General features: G+C 47.4%; 1 protein-coding gene across 1 annotated transcript in view; it reads left to right on the top strand.

Annotated features, from left to right (window-relative positions):
* The first annotated feature begins 1,583 nt into the window (after positions 1-1,583).
* Positions 1,584-17,137, top strand: part of SNAPC1 (small nuclear RNA activating complex polypeptide 1) — a 42,796-nt gene continuing 27,242 nt past the window's right edge. The window contains exons 1-2 of the mRNA XM_073610206.1: positions 1,584-1,663; positions 5,760-5,902. Of these exons, the coding sequence (XP_073466307.1) occupies positions 5,778-5,902 (125 nt within the window). The 5' untranslated portion in view covers positions 1,584-1,663; positions 5,760-5,777. The remainder of the gene's footprint in view (positions 1,664-5,759; positions 5,903-17,137) is intronic.

Genomic DNA, 17,137 nt, shown 5'->3' with positions numbered 1-17,137 from the left:
ATAAGCCTGAAGGTGTATAAGTGAACCATATAGATAAATCAAATATAAACTATTAATGAACACCTCAAGTGAAAGAGTGACAAAACAATATGAGTGTAAATAAAAGGGAAAAAGGAAGAACTACAGATCCCACCAATGGGAGGAGCAGTTCTATATAAGTGGACCAAAAATAATGTGATGGTATTCAACGTCACAAAATTGTGTTAGCACGCAGATAAGATTAAGCGTGTAGTGAAAAGGTAAGCTACAAATAAAATTGACATAAAAAATAGTGAACATGTAAACTTCTAATGAAACTAATAGTCCATCCTGAACTTAATAACTCAAAGTCCAAATAATGCAATTAGGGACGATCAACAGCCGCCAGGATTGGTGATGAGGGAACATAAGATCCGAGGATGGCATCCACAAAAGAAGGTATCAGACATCTATATGAAAGGGATAGGCATAAATACCCTTACCAGCAATGGTGGACTCCCAGCCAACGACTTGGGAGTCAAACAGGCTTGTAGTGGAGCGGGGGGAAAAGCTCCTGGTTCCCAACAGCTGAGGATGATGAAGGGATGACAACACTCACCGACCCAACTTCTTTGATCTCACTGACCTATAGCATCGAAGATGTCAGTGGAGGGTACTCAAAGCAGATCTGGATTCATGGACGGGATGTCAGTCCTTGCTCCGCTTGCCAAGGGGTGCAAACTTTAGAAAACTTCAATAAACAATCGCCTTTCCACGAAGTTGGCTTGCTTGCCTCTGAATCCTGAATCAATGAGAACCCCCCTTTCTCCAAAACTTCTCCTCTTGGACAATCGGGTCTTAAGATCTGCTTGGGCAGGAGAAGCAGGAAGACAATAGTGAATAATAATTTGCTATTGTCACAAAACTGGGTGGGCTCAGGGTGCAGTGCTCTAAGCCAATTAGAGCTTCAGGCTCTAATCATGTGCTTCAAAAAAAAAAAAAAAAAACTCCTCCATTGGAATCCATGCGTCCGGCGCCCTGCATGTAGATTAAGGGCTGGGTGCATGGATTATTGGGGTGGCGCCCCTAATGGAGCGGCCACCACTGATGACGCCTGAAACGCAGACGTGTCACAACGTGTGTGAAGATCTGTTCATCACACATATGATGGTCTGTTCAAGTGACTAGGTTGCCCTAAGGTGTCTTGTGAAAACTGTGCCACAAAATACACAGATGTACACATATACAGATCTGTGGGGTAGCATTTTGTACGTTTAATGGCAGCGCATTGTATAATAGTAATGTGCCAAGAGAAAAAACAGACAAGTTCTCCAACCCCAGGGCTGTGTGCGGGGAGCTCTACACACCTGAGAACCCAACCTCTGATGATTTAGGACACTTTTAGTAGCAAAGTGCCTGACTATTCCTCTGCACTGTCAGCAATGTCCCCCATAGGACTGGGAGCACACATCTCACTACTAGGACACTTCCCTGGAGCACTGCTTCCATTTCACACATCAGCCAGAACAGAACTGCAGCTGGCCGCGAGGGGGCGCAGCTCGGCAACTGTATAGCTTGCAGATGAAAGCGGCGATCCCGCGGGAGCGAGCGCGGAAGTTTTTTTTTTTTTTTTTTTTTTTTTTAGCGTGCGCGCTAGTGAGAGCGTGCTGACGTCTTGGCCCGGGGGCCACGCAGCGCCGTATGTGTAAGTATGGCGGCGCAGTGTGGGATGAGAGAATGGGGTGGGAGTTGTGTGTGTTGTAAATGGAGCCCGAATAGTGAGACTGATAGAGTGTTGTGTGTGTGTGAGAGAGAGAGACACTCACTGTACTGAGCGGGCTGTGTGAGACAACTCAGCTACAAATCCTATTCAGAGGTTCTGTAGTCACCTCCTCAGGAAATGGGGTCACTCTGGAGACACCCACCCTGCTCTGCTACACTGGGGCAGCCTGTATGGATGGAGGCTTCATGCATGCAGGGGGAGGGGGTACAGCCAGCCATAGAGGGGTGAATGTCAGTATACCCCCCCCCCCCCCCCCTTTTTAACCACTTAAGGACTGGCCTCATTTTTACACTTGGTGTTTACAAGTTGAAATCATTTTTTTTTTTTTGTTAGAAAGTTACCTAGAACCCCCAAACATGATATTTTTTTCCCCCGGACACCCTAGAGAATAAAATGGTGGTTGTGGCAATACTTTGTCACACTGTATTTGCGCAGCGGTCTTACAAACCGGATTTTTTTTGGGGAAAAAAAAAAAAAAAATGTAACCACTTCAATACCGGGCACTTTCACCCCTTCCTGCCCAGGACAATGTTCAGCTTTCAGCGCTGTCATGTTTTGAATGACAATTGGGCGGTCATAACAACACTGTACACAAAATACATTTTTATCATTTTCTTCCCACAAATAGAGCTTTCTTTTGGTGGTATTTGATCACCTCTGGTGGGGGGGGGGTTATTTTTTGCTAAACAAACTAAAAAAAAAAAAAAAATTTTGAAAAAAACTTTTTTTCTTACTTTCTGTCATAAAATTTTGTTTTCCCCTTCACTGACGGGCACCGATGAGGCGGCACTGATGTAGAATTGATGGTCACTGATAGGCGGCACTGATGGGTACTGACAGGTGGCTGTGATGGGCACTGACAGACAGCAGTAACAGGTGGCACTGATGATGAGGTACTGACAGATGTTACTGCTGGGCACTGTTTGGCACTGTAATGGGCACTGATTGGCACTGCGGTGGACTCTGGTGGGCACTGGCAGACTTTATTATTGGGGCCCTGCTGGGTGCTGATTGGCACATCTGATGGGGCTGTGCTGATAATCAATGATAATGTGATTATCAGCACAGCCCCCCCCCCCCCCCCCCCCCCCCGACAGGGAGAGCCACCGATTGGCTCTGCCTGTCAGCGCGAACCGAGGAATGCCGTTTACTGGCACTTCCTGGTTCACGCGATGATCAGCTGTGGTTGGTCACAGCTGATCACATGGTAAGAAGCCTCTGACAGAGGCTCCTTATCACGATCGGAGATGCGGTGTGTCAGACTGACACGCCACACTCGCGATCACCACACGCCGGCATGTTATCCTGCTGGACGTTACATGACGCCCAGTCAGGTTAACAGAACCACTTCCAGGACGTCAATCTGTTATAGGTCAGGCGGGAAGCGGTTAAAAAAATAAGAAATCATTAAAGTTAGTCCAATTTTTTTCTATATTGTGAAAGATAATGTTACGCCGAGTAAATTGATACCCAATGTGCCCATACAGTAAATTGATATCCAATGATACCCATACAGCTTCAAAATTGCGCCCGCTCGTGGAATGGCAACAAACTTTGACCCTTAAAAATCTCCATAGGGGACGTTTACAAATGTCTACAGGTTACCAGTTTTGAGGTACAGAGGAAGTCTAGTGCTAGAATTATTGCTCTCGCTCTAACTATGGGCTAACTTTACTGCTTATTTTTTTTTTTAATTCATTAGTGTATTTTTTAAAAAAAAATTGCGTTTGAAAGTCCACTGCGCAAATACCGTGTGACATAAAATATTGCAACAACCGCTATTTTATTCCCTAGGGTCTCTGCTAAAAAAAAATATATATATATATATATAATGTTTGGGGGTTCTAAGTGATTTTCTAGCAGAAAATACAGGATTTTTACCTGTAAGCAACAAGTGTCAGAAAAGATTTAGTCTTTAAATGGTTAAACTGAGAACTTCTACACAGGGAGTTCAGCTCATTGATAAAAGAACCTGAAGAGATACAATGTATCTTATAAGATTTGGCAGGCTGCCCAGAGGAGGAGAGAAGAAAACTTCAGGCAACTTGCATTGACTTCTATTACAGAAGTCATTTGTAAGACATACTGAAGTTATAATCGGCCTTTTTTATCAGCACAATCAGCCGATGCCGATTAAGTAAAAAACGCCAAATATCGGCCGGCCGATATATCGGTCGACCTCTAGTTATGGCAGCTATCTGCTACCATTAAAACGGTATCAAACGTCAAAGTAGCGACGTATATTGACGGTGGGCGGTCCGTAAGTGGTTAAAAAGTACTGAAGACTTGGAGGCAGGAAGGATCGGTAATGAGGGAAGCACCGATGATACCGAGTATTTTCACAAGTACTGATGAAAATGCTCCCGATACTGAAACCGATACTTAGCGGTACACTGTGCGTCACTACAAAATGCAATGGTGCAAGTCGCACTGCAAAGAATCGCATGCCATTTCCCCCACTGCTCCTGTGTGTGTGAACCAGTTAGAAAGGGGAGCGCCATCTATGTGGGCAGTTTATTAAAAATGTTATAACTCACATCCTGCCGATCATAGAAAACCACAGCCGCTGGAGGTGCTCAGAGAGCTGGAGGAGATGTCCACCCCCAAGCTGACATCACCTTAAACCCACAGGGGGTCCCAGAACTTCTCCTCCAGCAGCCGTGGTTGTCTATTATTGGTGGGACGCGGACACTATGTAAAGTTGGATTTGACTAGATGTGTACTTTAACTACTTCAGGTCCGCCTAATAACAGTTTTACTGCTACACGGTGGCATCTGTGCGCCGTATCACATAACCCGAATATGGGGTGCTGCCGGTGGCTCGCTCCCGCTGTGATCACACGCGGTGGGTACCGCAGACTCGATGTCCATCAGCACCCGCCGATGATCGAGCAGAGAGGCAGAACGACGGTGAATAAGGCAGATTGCTGTTCTGTCTGTTGGGAAGGGATGGATCCTGTGTTCCTGACAAGCAGGGACAAGGATCTGTGTTTTCCCTTAGTAAAAGCACCTTCCCCACAGTGTAGTAAAACACTGGTTAGGCACACCGTTAACCCTTTGATTGTCCCTGATGGCAACCCTTTCCCAGCCAGTGTCACTGGTCCCCAAAAAGTGTCAGAATGTCTGCCTCAATATCGCAGTCCCGCTATAAGTCGCTGATCATCGCCATTACTAGTAAAGAAAATAAAAATATCCCATAGTTTGTAGACGCTATAACTTTTGCGCAATTAAATTCAATATACGCTTATTGGGATTGTCAGCATTTTTACACACCTGCAGGAATGACAACCTGATATGTGACAATATATGGCAACAGTATAATTTTATAAAGACAAAACTGTAACCTTTTATCATTGAATAGCAAACCCTAAACTTCATTTGACTCAGAGGGGAGTCCTTGGAAAATGATGCCTTCAGTCTGCTGCAGGCAGAAGGAAAGCATTCATGCAGTCTCCTCTTCCTCTGATCAATGTAGTCTTCTGACAGGTCACATGGTGACCTGTAATCAATAGCAGGCAGATGAGTGTGGGGTGGAAGGCAGCAGTCTGATTAAACATTGTAAAACCGTGATGGATTTTTATAATGGCAGATCACAGGTTGAGAGGCTGCAGATTGATTAAGCTGGCCATTAATGAAGCAATTTTCTTTCCTTTTTCCTTCTTTGAAGTGCTCAGGCCTGGTGGCCAGTCATGTGATGTCATAACTACCACTGCCCTCTGACACCAGCCAACACCAGTGACTGTGACAGAGCGTGGTCAGATGTCATTGTTTTTTCATCGTCTCATCCCAGACCTGGCATTTCAAGAAAGGAATAAAGGGGTTATACTGTTTTGATTTGTGCTTAGAGGACTGCATTTCAGTGTCTAGTTTTTATGGCTTGGTGCCACGGCTTCAACGCAGGAAAGTGCTCTTGGCTTTATTAGGAAATGAAGTCCAATTAAAGGCAATCTGCATTGTATTAACCTGTTGAAATCACTTTTTCATGTCATAGACGACTTTTCTTTCTTCTGAAAAACAGAGCCTGCACTTCTAGAAGATGAATTTCCTCGGCTTGAAAGAAGATTGTGAGACCATTCTCAGCCGCTTCCAGGCCACAGACAGCGTGCGATATGAAGTATTCTTGTCATTATGGAAAGAAATGAAGTTCCACACCATATTCTAGTAAGTATTCACCACATTTCATCTTGGAAGGCTTGAGGTGAAAGTATTAATTCTGAGTTATATTAGTTGTGTGTGTGAGGACAGCATGTTAGCCTTATATAAGATGACTATGAACCTATTAAAGATCTCATTTGGTTTCAGCGGGGGGTGGGGGGGTGGGGTAAGATGTAGAGGTGTGATCTAACCATTTAGCCACAGGTACATAAACATCCTGGCACAGCAAAGCCAAGCAACAGGTTTTCTGCTTTTGAGGAGGAAGGGGAAGCTTATCATGTGCAGGTGCAATAGTGATTGGGTCAGGTTTAGTCATCTGCCTGATGGATTGTTGTGAGAATGTGAAATGACTTTCACATGTTTCTAAAAATGGCAGTTATGATCTCTTTTCTATTAGATAGTAAAGGGATACAAACAGGGCTGCCATCAGGGGGGTACAGCCGTCACAACTGTAAGGGTCCCGCCCGGGCCAGAAGAAGGCAGGACGGGTGAAGGGGAGTCGTGCATTACAGAAATGATTTCACAGCTCCTGCTGTTCTCGTTTCACTGAGCTCAGACATCGAGCTCTTTACTGCCACCTCTGGCTGCTATGTGTATGTGCACCCCTCGTGTGATTTGTACTGTGCTTCTCAGCAACATGTCAGCGTTCTAAAAACGGGCTGGTACTGGGTAGGAACTGGGTAGGAAGACCTTCTTTACAAGTAGGAGCTGTGAGAGAAAGGGAGGGGGGCTGTTTGTGTACAGGGAGGGGCCAGAGCCTTGTGTGTTTACAGGTTTGTGTATGTGAGGGGCTGCCATATATACAGGTTTGTGTATGTGAGGGGCTGCAATATATATACAGGTGTGTGTGTGTGTATATATATGTGTGTATGTGTGTGTGTGTTTGGGGGCTGACATATATACAGGTGTGTGGGGAGGGCACTGACATATATACAGGTGTGTGGGGGGGCTGACATATATACAGGTGTGTGTGTGTGTGTGGGGGGCTGACATATATACAGGTGTGTGTGTGTGTGTGTGTGTGGGGCTGACATATATACAGGTGTGTGGGCGGGGGGGCACTGACATATATACAGGTGTGTGTGGGTGGGGCTGACATATATACAGGTGTGTGTGGGGGGCTGACATATATACAGGTGTTTGGGGAGGGGGGGCTGACATATTTACAGGTGTGGTGGGGGGCTGACATATATACAGGTGTGTGGGGGGCTGACATATATACAGGTGTGTGGGTGTGGGGGGGCTGACATATATACAGGTGTGTGGGGAGGGCACTGACATATATACAGGTGTGTGGGGAGGGCACTGACATATATACAGGTGTGTGGGGGGGCTGACATATATACAGGTGTGTGTGTGTGTGTGTGTGGGGGGGGCTGACATAAATACAGGTGTGTGGGCGGGGGGGCACTGACATATATACAGGTGTGTGTGGGTGGGGCCGACATATATACAGGTGTGTGGGGGGGGCTGACATATATACAGGTGTTTGGGGAGGGGGGGCTGACATATTTACAGGTGTGTGGGGGGGCTGACATATATACAGGTGTGTGAGGGGCTCAAATATATACAGGTGTGTGGGGCGCTGACATGTATACATGTGTGTGGGGGGGGCCTGACATATATACAGGTGCGTGGGGGGCCTGACATATATACAGGTGCGTGGGGGGGCACTGACATATATACAGGTGTGTGGGGCTGACATATTGACATATATAAAGGTGTGTGGGGGGGCTGACATATATACAGGGGTGTGGGGGGCTCAAATATATACAGGTGTGTGGGGCGTTGACATGTATACATGTGTGTGGGAGGGCACTGACATATATACAGGTGGGGGGGGGGCCTGACATATATACAGGTGCGTGGGGGGGCACTGACATATATACAGGTGTGTGGGTGGGGGGGCTGACATATATACAGGTGTGTGAGGGGTTGGTGGTCAGGCTCGTGGGGGCCCAGGCCTAAAGCTGTGTAAGGGGACCAAAAATTTCTGATGGCTGCCCTGGTTACAAAATGTCTATACCTTGCTCTTGCACTATACCTTTCTCTTTGCACAAAGCAAACCACAGCAGATTGCAGGTGACCTCATTTCCAAATGATCTCACCTTCCTCTCTGAAACATGCACTCTTTACCTCTCCTCCTTCTCACAATTGCAGCCTCTCTCCTCAAACTCACTTTTCTTCACTCCTCTGCTCCACCCCACAGTCTGTACACATCACCCTCACTTCTCCCCTCCCCCTATTACTGCACTCATCACCTCTTTCTAACTCTAAGCCCACTTGCTAACAAACCCCCAGGATACTGAAGCATGTCCCCTCATACAAATCGTATTCTCATATTACCTCCCTTACTCTTTTGCTTCTCCTAACCGCTGGAGATATTTCCCCAAAGCCTGGGCCTCCCTTATTTAACTGTACCCAACACACCCATCACCATCACCCTACACCCTCTGGCAGTAGTCGCAATCTACACAATTTAGTCTCCATTCCTCTTCTTCCCAACACCAGCCTCCCCCTCTCCTGTGCCCTCTGGAACACTCGCTCTGTCTGCAACAATCTCACCGCTGTTCATGACTAGAGGTCGACCGATATATCGGCCGGCCGATATTTGGCTTTTTTTACTTAATCGGCATCGGCCGATTGTGCTGATAAAAAAAGCAGATTATAACTTCAGCGGGACTTGCAAATGACTTCTGTAATAGAAGTCAATGCAAGTTGCCTGAAAGTTATCTGTGGAGAGGATTCTCTCCTCCCTGGGCAGCCTGCAAAGTCTGATAAGAAGATACATTGTATCTTTTCAGGTTCTTTTATCAATGAGCTGAACTCTGTGTGTAGAAGTTCTCAGTTTAACCATTTAAAGACTAGATCTTTTCTGACATTTGTTGCTTACAAGTAAAAATCCTGTATTTTCTCCTAGAAAATCACTTTGAACCCCCAAACATTTTATATATATATATTTTTTTAGCAGAGACCCTAGGGAATAAAATAGTGGTTGTTGCAATATTTTATGTCACAGCGGTTTTCAAATGCATTTTAAAAAAAAAAAAAATACACTAATGAAATAAAAAAAAAAAAATAAGCATTAAAGTTAGCCCATTTTTTTTCGTCCAAAAGTTTTGATTACCTGTTTTTGTGTATTTAATATTTAAGATATCGTTATTTTTTTTTTTAATCTAAATTATACATACAAGTGAACTGATTGGAGGTTTGTTTTGTTTAATAAATGTTTAAATGTAAAACATTTTCTGTATTACTTAAGGCTGCTTCCACACTGGAGCGGGCATGCGTTGATGGTAAAACGCTGTTAGTTTTAGCGGCGCTTTACCGTCCTTTTAGCGGCGCTATTCGGCTGCAAGCGGGGCGCTTATAACCCAGCTAGCGGCTGAGGAAGGGGTTAAATGCGCCCTTGAAGCGCTGCTGCCGAAACGATTTGCAGGCGCTTTGGCAGCGGTGCGCATTCATTTCAATGGGCAGGAGTGGTGGAGGAGCGGTATACACCGCTCCAAAGATGCCGCTTGCAGGACTTTTTTTAAACATCCTGCCAGCACATCGCCTCAGTGTGAAAGCACTCGAGCTTTCACACTGAGACTGCAGGGGAGCCGTTTTACAGGCACTTTACAGGCGCTATTTTTAGCCCAAAAGCACCTGAAAAAGCCCCATTGTGAAAGGGGTCTAACTGTTAGATTTTATGAGATGAAGGGAAAAAAAAGAAAAAAAAAAAAAAATCGGCCTAATATATCGGCCCAAAAAATCGGCATCTTATATCGGCCATCGGCCACCGTGATTTCTAAATATCGGCATCGGCCAGAGAAAAACCCATATCGGTCGACCTCTATTCATGACCTCTTTGTCATTAATTCCTTTAATCTACTTGCTGTCACCGAAACCTGGCTCCACGAATCTGACACCCCTTCTCCTGCTTCCCTCCCAGGGTGGCCTTCACTGGACTCGCTCCCCTAGGCCTAATGGACGCAAGGGAGGTGGAGTGGGATTCCTCCTATCCCCCCAGAGCACCTTACAGGTTATTCACTCTCCTCCCTCTCTTTCCCTCTCATCATTCGAAGCCCACTGTATACATCTATTCTCTCCAACTTCCCTAAGAATTGCTGTGATCTATTGGCCCCCTGGACCATTATCGACTTTCCTTGATGAGTTTTCTGCCTGGCTACCCTACTTTCTCTCTTCGGAAATTCCCACAATCCTTCTCGGTGATTTCAACATCCCTGCTAATACAAACACTCCTGCTACTTCTAAATTTCTTAGTCTAACCTCTTCATTTTGACATGAAGCAATGGGTACAGGCTTTTACTCACTCTGATGGCAACACCCTTTACCTTGTATTCTCCTACCTATGCGCTCCATGCAACTTCTCCAACAATCCTTTTCCTCTCTCTGACCACCACCTTATTAGTTTCTCTCTCCCCTTGTCTTCCACCACCTTTCCCTCCAATCGCCTAACCATCACCCGTAGAAACTTTCGCAACTTCAACTCTTCTCTCCTCTATTCTGCTACTGACCACCTCCTATGATAAAATCTTTCCCCTGTCCTGCCCTAACCAAGCCACTTCCATCTACAATAAATCCCTGTCCTCCACCCTGGACAAGCTCGCTCCCCACACTACACGCAGAATCAGGCCTCAACCCCTACAACCCTGGCAAACAGATGACACTAAAATTCTCAAAAAAGGTAGTTGCTCTCTTGAGCGTCTGTGGCACAAGACTAAGTTTCTCAAAGACTTCAACCAATACAAATTTGCCCTCCAAAAATAATATTCTTTCCTTCACGCTGCCAAGCAGACTTATTTTATAACTCTTATTAACACCTTCTCATCCAGTCCCTGTAAACTCTTCTCTACCTTCAACTCTTTACCTAGTCCTTCACCCACTGACTCACTCACTGCCCATGAGATTGCTAATCACTTCAAAAACAAGATTGATACAATCTGTGATGAAATCTCCACTGTACAGGTATCTCCCCCAGTTAAGACCCCATGTCAACAGGTACAACTGATACTCCTCTTATTCAAATCTGCTTCTACAGATGAAGTTGCTAAACTCCTTTCTAACGCCCACCCAACCACCTGTCCCCTGGACCCCATTCCCTCTCAAATACTACGGTCGCCCTCTGACTCTATCCTACACTCTCTAACCCACATCTTCAATCTCTCCCTCACCTCTGGCATTTTCCCCAATGCTCAACATGCATTGGTCACCCCCATACTTAAAAAGCCGTCCTTGAACCCTCCCAATCTTTTTTTTTTTTTTTTTTTTTTTTTTTGACAGTAAGAGTTTTTTATTTATTCAGAAATCATAAGAATACAAAACAGCAATAGCATGAACAGTACAGTATTTGCAATCAGATTACATCATTTTATAAGGTATTCATTACCAGGCAGCATTGAGGTCGGGGTACCCAAGGGTGGAAGACAGCCTGTGATGTGAAGTATGTCTACAGCTAGTTACAGGTAAGCAATAAAACAGTACAAAACAAAAAGAGGGATGTATATATTCTATGGAGCGAACAGTAGTCCTGAATAGAGCCAAGATTGATCCCACCATTCCACTGCCAGAAGTATGGAGAATGGAAAGTATTTTCAGTCGGGGGGGGGGGGGGGGAGGAAGGGGGGAGGCGAGGGGGGGGGGGGAGGGGGCGAAAAGCCCACCGGCCTCTCCACATCCACACCCAGCCTCCTATTAGCTAGTATATACGATACAATCATATTTGTATAAATTAGGAGTTTAATCAAACGTCAGACCAATGTGACCATATTTTCTCAAATTTCGCGGGGCAGTTCCTACTTTCATATGTGATCTTATATAAAGGAAGGACTTTATTAATTGCACTTTTCCATGAGGCTACTGTAGGGAGATCAGTACCCTTCCATCTCAGGAGGATTTCTCTCCTAGCATAGTAGAGGGCAAAAGTCAAACCTAGTTTAGTATAACGGTCACCCTCCACGTCCCCAAGGTGACTGAGCAGAAAGACAAGAGGGTCCAGTGTCAACGGGGCGCCGCAAATGTCTGTCAATACGTCCGCTACCCCTCTCCAGTAGGGTTGGATCTTGTTACAAGTCCAGACCATGTGGAAAAAGGAGCCCCTCTCAGTGGAGCATCTCGTGCAAAGTGGGCTGAGAGAGGGGTAGATGGAAGCCAACCTTTGTGGGGTATAGTATGCCCTGTGCAGAAATTTCAATTGGATAAAACGGTCTCTAGAGGCTATCATAGAGGAGATAAATGTAGAGACGCACTCCTCCCATGTGTCTTCATCTAGGTCGGGGATATCTATCTTCCATTTGGCCAGCAGGTGTGAGGTGTCCGTATCAAGAGCTACTGTGAGATACATGTATAGGGTGGAGAGTGGTTTGAGCAGGAGCTCCGAAGTGAGAAGTCGCTCGATAGAATCTGAATTTAAAGTAATTGGGGTAGGGAACTGGGCGGCGAGAGCATGCCGGAGCTGCCAGTATCTAAATTGGAAGGAACGGGGGAGTTTAAATGCTTGTCTTAATTCTAGGAATGTTAGAATCTTCCCACCTGGCATTACTTGCTTGAGGGTAACAATTCCCCTCGTCGCCCACGCCGCCGGATCAGGCACTGTATTTAGGTGGGGAAGAAGGGGATTGCCCCATAGGGGAGTGTGAGGGGAGACCACCAAGGGATCCCGGAGGGCCACCCGCGAACATTGCCAAGCCCGAATCGTGGTTTTCATAGGGACCGTGACGCCCGGATGTGCCTTACACCCCCTGAAGACTAAGTTAGAAAGGGCTGCATATGAACCAAGTATTGCTGCCTCTAGGGTGACCGCTGGGTTCTGTCTGGGCTGGGAGAACCACCAGCGGACGGTAACCAAGACCGCAGCCCAGTAGTATATAAGGAAGTTCGGAAGGGCCAGACCTCCGCCAGAGAGGGGAAGATAGAGGGTCCGTCTGGCCACTCTCGGAGGCCTCCCAGCCCAGACAAAGTCGCTCACAACACTGTCGAGTCTCCGGAACACTGACCGGGGAATATGGACGGGGGTGTGACGGAAGAAATATAACAATTTGGGTAAGTACACCATTTTGATTAAATTCCCTCTGCCCACTGGCGTAAGCGGAAGTCTACGCCAGGTTGTGCACTGCTTGGTAAGTTTGTCCAACACTGGAACTAGATTACGGTCGAGGTATTTGTCCAGGGACAAGGCTACCCTTATGCCCAAGTATGTGAACTCTTCGACCCATTGGAGAGGTGTTCGGGTGTCGATACGAGGCATGGAAGGGTGAAGTGGAAAGAGGACCGATTTGTCCCAGTTGACACGAACTCCTGAAAAACGGCTGAAAGTATCAAACTGAGACAAGGCAGCCCTCAGGGAGTCAGATGCATCAGCCAAATAAAGGAGGGAGTCATCGGCATAAAGGGACAATTTCTCCTCTAACGGACCTACTTTAATGCCTTTAATAGTTCTGTCTTTCCTAATGTGGGCCGCCAAGGGCTCCAAGGCCAAGGCAAATAATGCCGGGGACAGGGGACATCCCTGCCGGGTTCCCCTCTCCAAAGGGAAGGGCTCCGACAGGGTACTGCCCGTGCGTATACGAGCCCTAGGCTGCGCATACAACATTTGAATCCATGTGAGGAAGACTGGGCCAAAGCCAAATCTGGAAAGGACCCTCCACAGGTAGCCCCACTCGACCGAGTCGAAGGCTTTCTCTGCGTCGAGTGAGGCCACCACCCCAGGGTTCCCCGGATCAGCCACTGCGATGTGAGTGTGTAGTCTACGTATATTTATATCCGTGCCTCTTCCGGGCATGAACCCCGTTTGATCTGGATGTGTTAGGGCAGTGACAACTTTGTTTAAACGGATGGCTAAGATCTTGGCTAGGACCTTTGCGTCAACATTTAGGAGAGAGATAGGGCGGTAGGATGCGCAGAGGGTAGGGTCCTTCCCCGGCTTAGGGATGAGTACTATAACCGCCTCGCTCATCGAGGCCGGGAGAGTCCCAGTTTTTAAAGCTGAGGCAAAAACCGTCTGCAATCTAGGGGTTATCTCTTCCATGTAAGTCTTATAGAATTCCACCGGGAATCCGTCCGGACCCGGGGTCTTCCCTGCCTGCATCATTTTGAGGGCTTTTTGTATCTCCTCTAATTGAATGGGGGCGTCTAGTGTGTTAGCTGCAGATTGTGTGAGAACTGGAATGTCAATTTCTTCCAAGTAGTCAGTAAGGTCTTGTTGGTCATATATTACTCGTGAGCTATATAAGTGCTGGTAGAAGTTAGTGAAACATTGATTAATTTCCGCTGGGGAAGAATGAAGTGTCCCATCTCTGTCACGAATCTGCGCTATTGCCGTTACCCCAGATTGTTCCCTGGATAGCCAGGCCAAAAGACGACCTGTCTTTTCCCCCTGCTCGAATATGCGTTGGGACTGGTATAACAGCTTTTTTTGTGTCAGGGAGGTCTGTAGCAGTAGGGATTGTTGGGTAAGAGATTGGAGTGCTATGTAGTCTCGTGGGTCACGGGAACGGACATATAGGGCTTCCTGTCTGATCGCCTCAGTCTCTAGTCTGGTAAGCTCCGCCCTACGAAGTCTCCTCACCTTAGCAATAATACATTGGTAATGCCCCCTTGATGAGGCCTTAAAGGCTTCCCAAACCACATTATCAGAGGCAGACCCCGGATTGACCTCCCAAAATTGCTGCACCGTTTCCCGAAACTGAGAGTCGACATCTGCGTCGGATATCCAGAACCTGGACAACCGCCAGAGTCTATCCGACGGGTCCACCGCCAGTTCCAGGGATAACAACAACGGGGCGTGGTCCGAAATCCCCCGCGGAAGTATGCCTATGTCCCGAACTCTGGGAAGGACAGGCGCCGCGACGTAGGCCAGGTCTATGCGAGAGAAGGATCTATGAGTGGCGGAATGGCAAGTAAAGGCCCTGGCCTGAGGGTTCTTCCACCTCCATACATCCACCAGGCCGTACGTGTCAGCCCAGTCCGCCAAGTCACGGCGTGTAGTGTCTCCCACCGTGCTCCTGTCCAACCCAGAGTCCGGAACAAGGTTAAAATCACCCATCAATACAACGTTATCCGGGGGGAAGCGAGCCAGCACCCCCGAGATCAAATTGAGGATTCTGAAGGAGGCCGGGGGGGGGGCAGATATACTCCCACCAATACCCAAGGTGAGTCATATATCAAGGCATGTATTAATACATATCTCCCATCAGGATCCAGGACTAAATCAAGGAGCTTAAAAGGGAGAGTTTTCAGGACCAATACACTAACCCCCCTTGCAAAATTGGAGTAAGTAGAGTGGTAGTGATGACCCACCCACGGTTTTTTCAGACTAAGAGTTTTGCTACCAATCAGATGCATCTCCTGTAACACACAGATATGGGTATTATGCTTCTTTATAAATTGAAACACTAAAGAGCGCTTCAGTGGAGAATTTAAGCCACGTGTGTTCCAGGAGAGGATATCTAGGTTAGTCATGTATACATCTCATTTATAAGAAAAGCAGGATACAACTTATATACTCTTCCTAATTCACCACAAGCCATCACAGGGAATGCCCGGGGCGAATCAGAGCCTGTCATTACTTTAAGTACAGAGAGCAAATACAGCACTGTCAAAAAATATAAAACAAAATCAAAAACGAAAAACTGGGAGCCAGGAACACGGCTCAATATCCCCAAACCTCCCCCCACCCCACCCGACCCCCAAAACAGGAGGCAGGTCTGTATCCCCAAACTTGCTTCAGCCCGAAGGCTGCTCATGGAGGCAGTGAACTAGAGGCAACCAACCTCTGTGATTCAAAGAAAAATAAGTGTACTTTAAGTTCCGGTAAGGAGAAAAAATGGTGTGGATCACCCGGAGCCCCGGGGGCACAAAACTTGCAATGGTCCATATGAACCCCCGACCCCAGCCGGGGTCGAGGCGATGCTGGAGAAAGTGGCAGGGGAAGTGCGGGGGAGGAGGGGATGCAACAACAGAGGTGTCTATACAGACCGGGACCGGTCTCATTAAGGATAAAGTGTCATGACCGCAACCGAAGTGGCATCGCAGCAAAGATAATGGTTCCCAGCTTATCTTCCTTGATAGACAGCATCAATGAGGGAAGTCCGTTCGGAAGTGAAGATCAGGGTTCAGATCCGATGCCTTGTTTGCTTCCGTGCTGGGAGTTGAAGATGCTAGTGCGCCAATGGGTATGCTCTTAAGGGGGGGGAAGCATGGCTCAGTCCAAAAGGCATGGAACCAGAGGAAGTGTTGAACATCTAGGCCCCGCCAGCCATTAATGACATGAGAGGGGTCCGCAGAGGCACCCAAAGAGTCAGACTCTCCCCTCCAGAAACAAAACCCCCCCGCAACCCCTCCAGCAGTGTACTCACAGTTTCCCCGAGGAAATCATCTTTGGATGGTGTCAGCCCACGCGGCAGCTTCTCTGGGGGAGGTGAAGAAGTGCAGTTTGGCAGGGAATAGCATGTTATATTTGATCCCTTTCTGTCGGAGCATGGCGCGGACATGATCAAAAGACTTCCGTTGCCTCTGTGTCTCCACAGAGTAATCCGGAAAGATGAGGAGTTTCGTGTTCTCATAATGTAACTCTCCTTGCATGCGGGCAGAGCGGAGCACAGTGTCCCTGCCTCTGTAATGGAGAAGTTTGAAAATGAAAGTGCGCGGCGGCGCTCCCTGTGGGCCTCGGGTGGCAGGCATTCGATGGGCGCGTTCGATAGAGAAGTGTGAGGAAAATTGTGCTTTCGGTAATAGGGTTGGGAGTAGTTTCTCCATGAAGCCGACCGGATCCGTTCCCTCTGCGCCTTCCGGGAGGCCGAGAACTCGGAGATTATTCCTCCGGTTCCGGTTCTCGGCGCCCTCGGCGTCCTCGGCCCTGAATTCAAGTGCTTTAACCTTCGATTTTAGAATCTGAATGTCCTCATGTTGTTCTCTTTGCACATCTTCCGTAGTGGAGATCCGCCGTTCCGCCTCACCCACACGCTCTCTAAATCGATCCATGTCGTGTCGGATGAGGGCCGTCTCCTCCTGGACATGATCTATCTTGATGGTGAGAGTGGACTGGCAAGTGGAGATAGCGTGCATCAGAGCCTCGAATGCCTGGGATCCAGCCTGGATCGCGCCATCCGGCGGGGCAGAGGTCTGCGTCTCCATGTTACAGGCCTTAGGAGGGGAAGGCCCAAACCTCGGCGGCGTTCTTGTATGTTCAGGAACTCGCGATTTCTGTGCTCCTTTTTTGTTTCTGCGCATTCCCTGAGC

This window comes from Aquarana catesbeiana, linkage group LG13 (assembly GCF_042186555.1).
Source record: "Aquarana catesbeiana isolate 2022-GZ linkage group LG13, ASM4218655v1, whole genome shotgun sequence".
In the NCBI taxonomy this organism is placed as follows: Eukaryota; Metazoa; Chordata; class Amphibia; order Anura; family Ranidae; genus Aquarana; species Aquarana catesbeiana.
The sequence above is the reverse complement of the archived record's forward strand: the minus strand, read 5'-3'. Positions and strand labels throughout refer to the sequence as shown.